Raw genomic sequence first — 6,238 nt, 5'->3', positions numbered from 1 at the left:
TTGCAGCAATGGAACCAGGGTACTTGAGGCGTCCACAATGCTGCCTGCTGAATGCTTATTTTATTTTCTGAACAAAAAAATGCAAATGCGGCGCTCCCGCTTTCTGCTCATCTGCGTTTCCTCCCACCCTCCGCCCCCAAAGGCCAGTGCGATGAACCTTTTGTAAATCTTCTTCATGACAACTGACTTTGTTGTGTATCCGTGACAAAAAATGAGGCAGTTTGGTGTGTTTTGGTTTTCTGCGTGATATCAAAGTCAAATCTGTTAGAAGTTAAGAGAGTTTAGTATCTCGGCGCGGCTCGGTGTGGGGTTTTACCCTCCGTTCTGTCTTCTTGGAGTAAAAAACGTGCACCAGAGGAAAATGTCTGATGTTGTCATCATTTCTCACTTCCGATGATCAACATCGAGAAACACAACAGAGAAAATTTGAAAAAACAAAATGATGTAAGCCTTTAAACTGGAGTTTTAATTAGGGCTGGTATCAATAAGAATTTCCAGAAACTATTCGATTCACAAGATCCTGAATCGATTTAATTCTGTTTTTTTTTTTTCACGATCTTTTCAATTTAATTTAGGGTTTGCACATTTATAAGTCATATTTGTTTAGAATCAAATGAATAATCTACTATATGTTATGAATATATTTATATTAATCTGATCCAGTTCACACACTGTAAATGTATCAGTGAAATAATGAGATTGTTAATATCATACAGTGTTATATAGATTCTCTAAAGGAGAAGTTCTAACAAAAATGTTCAGATCATTAACATTGTAAACATTGTTCTGCTTCTCCTGGAGGACGTTTCAGTTTGACCACTAGGTGGCGACCACGCTATAGAATTACACCTTATTCCAGAAGAAGAAGAAAGTATGAGCAAAAAACTGTGTTTTAGACCACAAATGATTACTTTAAAATATTTCCTTAAAAGAATTTGGAAAATTAATTATTGTGAGTTTATAAAGATGGTAATTTAGTCAAGAATGTATGTTTAGGTCGACCGAGTGTTAGCATTAGCCATCCTATGGGAAATTCCATTAAACGTTAGCATCAAGCTAGCAGACTTTAGCTTTATGTGCTAAATCATTCTATATTTTTATGAATCGATTGATATATTAAGCCTAAATCGATTAATCGATTTTATCAACCCAGTTCTAGTTTTTAGTGGATTTGAGTCAATAATGGACGTAAGAATTCAACATTTTTACTGTCTAATGGAAGCGTTAAACTCTGTTCATGTTTGGAAATGCTGACACACTATGATTCAGCTTCATTTGAGAGCAACGCTTCATTCCAGTCCTTCAAGAGAAAACCTGAAACTTAGGTCAGCAGAGCCTCTCATGGCCGTGTCTTTTGTTCTCTGCAGATTCCAGACCAAATCCTCAGTTGGGAGCATCGCAACCTTTCCAACAGCCACAGTTTCCAAGGTGAGTTCTCCCTGAGTGTATATATTGTAACTTTCTGATTTAAAAGTATGCAGTTATAGCCATATTTTCTTGTCAATTCTTTTTAGAATTTTGAGTCTCCTTTTCTTATTACTGAAACTTGAAAATGTGAAGGTAACTGTTGTTGTTACATCCATATAAAACCTCCCTCATGTTAGCAGATCTGCTGTTCCCAAAGTAAGATTTTTTCCCCTCCGATCGCTCTAAAACTAATTTCTCTGGAGGACGTTTGTCTAACTTAATGAAGCAGCACTAATGCTGCTGGAGGCTGCGTTGTTTCCTGCGCTGCAGCCTGCGACTCGCCACAGACCACCTATTGATTCTGGCTGCAGACCTCTCCAAAGTCCTAATCAGGTTCAACTTCTCAGTCTCTTTGTGGCTCCGTGTCACTCCAGGTCAGTAGTTATTAGCAGCGACTGAAACAGTTTCTTTACCTACTCGGGAGGAGACGAAATGAAACGCAGAAGGAACTTGAAGAGAGGGGGGATTATGGATTCCAGCGCTCACTTAAGTCCAGCGCTGGCCAGAGTGTGACATGGTTCATTAATGAGGGATGGGGGCCGCCGCTCCTACTTTCTTCTCTCCCCATTGTTCTTCATATGAGATTGTATCATCACTGCTGGATTAAAATATTGTTCGAGGCGGTTTGGAGTGTGGTGGGTCCGCTTTCAGTCCCTCAAAGTTATAGAAATGAGGCCACTTGAGCTACAGATGGATGTTTTTACCTCATATTCATCCACGCCCCTCATACGTTTAGAGAGACAGTTGCATCATTTTTCAGTCCTTTGGTGAAAAGAACTGTGACATACTGTATATGGTGCTCTATAATTTAAACAAAAGGATTTAGTCCAACAGTCTGAACCTCTAGATTAAAGTTAAGGAAGTTAAAAGTGTTTTTTTTGTTGCATTTTTGTTTAATTAAGGAATATTTTTTCCTATTTCTTCCATTTTACTTATACAATTATTTAGTTACATTTTGTAAATATCCATAATGGAAAGGCAAAGTGCAAAGTTACAATCAAATCCTGCACCTGAGCCTAATGTTGGTCTCTCAAATTGGAGACATTTTTTTTGTTTGTTTTTGGTAATACGTTCACAGCTTAATTTTAATGTAGACAAGCATTCACACTGTAGTGATTCTCCTGCTCCTTTATGAACATTTTTCGGCACGTAAAAACTCAATCACACTTTCAACAATTTCACCAATCTTGGTATCAAAATGTTCAACTTGTTCAGGACATTACTGCTTTTTTTTTTTTAATATTGAGTAAAATATGAATAAAAGGAATAAAAGTCTTCAAATTTCAAAATTTTAAGTAGATTAGCAACAAGCCTTTAAATATATTCATGGCTATGTTTTCATCTTTTAAAATAATTAAAAAAAAATCAGTTTAGCTTATATTTTAGCAACATCCTAACTTTTTGACTAATTTAGTTTACTGAGGGATTTTAGGCTATTTTGGAGTTTAGCTAATAATTTTAGCAACATTCTAATACTTTTGGCTAATTTGTTATCTGCTGGGTTTTTTAAGGCTAATTTAGAGTTTAGCTTCTATTTTAGCAACATGTTAACATTTTTGACTAATTTAGTTCACTAAGAATGTTTGGATAATTTGAAGTTTAGCTAATGTTTTAGCACAGGCTAGCGTTTTTGGCTAATTTAGTTAACTTAGGAATTTTTGGCTCTTTTGGAATTTAGCTAGTATTTAAGCAACATGCTAGCTTTTTTGGCTAATTTGGCATCTACTAAGGTTTTTTATGCTAATTTGGAGTTTAGCTAATAATTTAGCAACATGCTAATGTTTTTGGCTAATTTGTTATCTACTAGGTTTTTTTAGGCTAATTTAGAGTTTAGCTTCTACTTTAGCACAGGCTAACGTTTTTGGCTAATTTAGTTTACATAGGAATTTTTGGCTCTTTTAGAATTTAGCTAGTAAGTAATCAATGTGCTAGCTTTTTTGGCTAATTTGGCAAACTGAGGTTTTTTATTCTAATTTGGAGTTTAGCTAATAATTTAGCAACATGCTAATGTTTTAGGCTAATTTGTTATCTACTAGGTTTTTTTAGGCTAATTTAAAGTTTAGCTTCTATTTTGACAACATGCTAACATTTTTGACTAATTTAGTTCACTAAGAAATGTTGGGCTATTTTGGAGTTTAGCTTCTACTTTAGCACAGGCTAACGTTTTTGGCTAATTTAGTTTACTTAGGATTTTTTGGCTTTTTTGGAATTTAGCTAGTATTTAAGCCATGTGCTAATTTTTTTGGCTAGTTTGGCATCTACTGAGGTTTTTTATGCTAATTTGGAGTTTAGCTAATAATTTGGTAACATGCTAACGTTTTAGGCTAATTTTTATCTACTAGCGTTTTTGAGGCATTTAGAGTTTAGCTTCTATTTTAACAGCAGGTTAATGCTTTTGACTAATTTAGTTCACTGAGGAATTACAGGCTATTTCGGGGTTTGGCTAGTATGTAAGCAATGTGCTAGCTTTTTTGGCTAATTTGGCATCTACTGAGATTGTTTATGCTAATTTGGAGTTTAGTTAATAATTTAGCAACATGCTAATGTTTTAGGCTAATTTGTTATCTTGTAGGGTTTTTTTAGGCTAATTTAGAGTTTAACTTCTATTTGAGCAACAGGCTAACATTTTTGGCTGATTAAGTTAACTTAGGAATGTTTGGCTACTTTGGAGTTTAGCTAATATTTAAGCAACAATCTAAATATTTTTGCAAATTGTATTATCTATTAGGGATTTTTAAGCAATTTTACTACAAATTATTCAGAAATTTTGGTCAACTTCAGCCCTCCTTCATAGTTCTTTAACAAAATTTTCAGTCTTTTAGGAAATTTAACATTTTGCAAACAGCTTTTGCATTTTTAGCAAATCTCTTCAGTAATTAAAAGAAAATTGTGTCACCATTTACTGCAAAAAGCTTCAGCATCTTTAATGACTACTTTCAGGAAAAAGCATTCACACTAAAATTATTGAAGGTAATGCAACTTTTCTAGCTAAAGCTGCTCTTGATGAGATCAAACAATTTCTTGCTCAAGTATGTGTTGACTCTGTTTGCTTTGTGGTGTGTATTCTGTGATAGAGCGTCAAATCTGTATCATAAAGTATCGTTTTGAATTCATGACCCATGATGGCCGATATCCACCTCATTACCCAGTTTAGGGAGTTTTCCCTTTGAGCTCAGGTGCTTTTCTTTCCAAACTCTCTGCTCCCACTTCAGATGAAACGCGGCGTGGAACGCAGCCGTTTTTGAGCCCCGAAAAACCAGCGCTTCAAGCTCAAGATCCAGACCTTGCTTGAGGGGGGGGGGCACTTCACAGAATCTAATAAGTCATACGTGTTTCCAGGCAGCAACAGTACGGGGGCGGCGGCGACGGCGACGGCGGCGGTGGACACGGATGGAATCGGGTGGTGCAGTCCCAGCCGTTGGCGTACCAGCAGAACCGGGATCACGGAGGGCCGCGGCAGGACGGCTACCAGCAGCAGTACGAATACCGCCGAGACGACTGGCAAGACCGCCGGGGCGATCGAAGGGGCAACCGAGGACAGCAGGTACACCCAGAAAATCTCATCAAATGTTTGGTGCATCTAAAAATCTAATAGTTTATGTTGGTTATTTCATGTGATTATTTAATTATATTAAATGAAGAAAAGATGTCATAATTATTTATTTTTATCAGATTTGAAAGCTAATTAAATGTTTTATATTTGTTAATTGAAGTTTTTTCTGATGAAACTAGTTTACTGGCGTTCAGAACAGGATGACCTCTAGTTACTCAACATTTTTGTAATAAAGGGATTAGAAACATTAAAGGCTTTTACAAAAACAGCCAGTTTTCCATTAAAGCCTCACCGGGAACGGACGGATCATTTTGTAAACACGCTCGCCGCCCCTCATTTCATCAATGGGGGGAAAGGAAAAGAAGCTGCAGCCTGTCGTATTAACTAATAATAAAAACTATTCTGTTCTCCAGAGCGAGAGGAAGTCCAGTGTACAAAGTATGCCAGAGAGTCACAATGAATAAGTTTTGTTTGGTTTATTTTACCCCAACCAAACACTGTAATGGAGCTTCAGTTTAGTCTGTGGGCGAGATCCATTAAAGGGTCACTGCACACAAATTCCAACAAAGCTCTCCTTTACTTCAGGTTATAGCGGGCCATGCAAATTCTTTTTGTTTCATAGTTCTTTTCAAACACATTTATCTGTTTCGTCAAAGGGGGTTTTCAGATTAAAACACATATATTTTTGTCTTCTTTTGGTTGATTCGAAAATGTGCAATTTTTGCCTCTTTTTTTCCACAAATCTTTAAGTTAGAAATAAAATCTGTAAAACTCCATAAATGAGTGTTTGTCTTTTGTCTTACAGGGCTACGGCTCCAGCAGAAGCTATCCTCCTCCTCCACCATCCAGACGCTACAACTGGAACTGAAATCAAACGGGAACAAATTAATTTTAGGGGATGACAACTTCTTTTGTTAGAAAAAAAACCTTTTTTTTCTACTCTTAATGTACAGTGTTTTTCCCATTTTTTTGCTCAACTTTAAAGAAAAGAAGTAATTTGTCATTTTTATCATGGACGTGTTTACCCTGTAAAATGAAACTGAGTCATGTACAAAGTGCCACACTGTGTTTGTTTTTGAGAGAAGTTTCTCCAAGCAGTTTGTGTTTAAAAAAAAGGAATAAAATAATTGGTAGAATATTTGTCTGTTGGGAAAATCTTTTTTTTAAATCCATTGTGATCAATTCATTTAAAAAAAGATAAAAAATATATAGTTATAC

General features: G+C 36.0%; 1 protein-coding gene across 2 annotated transcripts in view; it reads left to right on the top strand.

Annotated features, from left to right (window-relative positions):
* xrn2 (5'-3' exoribonuclease 2) overlaps nt 1-6,158 on the top strand; it is a 35,435-nt gene extending 29,277 nt beyond the window's left edge. For both annotated transcript variants that reach the window (XM_024290704.2, XM_024290702.1), the window contains 3 exons: nt 1,368-1,428; nt 4,807-5,011; nt 5,826-6,158. In XM_024290704.2, the coding sequence (XP_024146472.1) occupies nt 1,368-1,428; nt 4,807-5,011; nt 5,826-5,888 (329 nt within the window). In that variant the 3' untranslated portion in view covers nt 5,889-6,158. The remainder of the gene's footprint in view (nt 1-1,367; nt 1,429-4,806; nt 5,012-5,825) is intronic.
* Nucleotides 6,159-6,238: the final 80 nt, after the last annotated feature.

Source organism: Oryzias melastigma, linkage group LG24, assembly GCF_002922805.2.
Source record: "Oryzias melastigma strain HK-1 linkage group LG24, ASM292280v2, whole genome shotgun sequence".
Classification (NCBI taxonomy): Eukaryota; Metazoa; Chordata; class Actinopteri; order Beloniformes; family Adrianichthyidae; genus Oryzias; species Oryzias melastigma.
The sequence above is the reverse complement of the archived record's forward strand: the minus strand, read 5'-3'. Positions and strand labels throughout refer to the sequence as shown.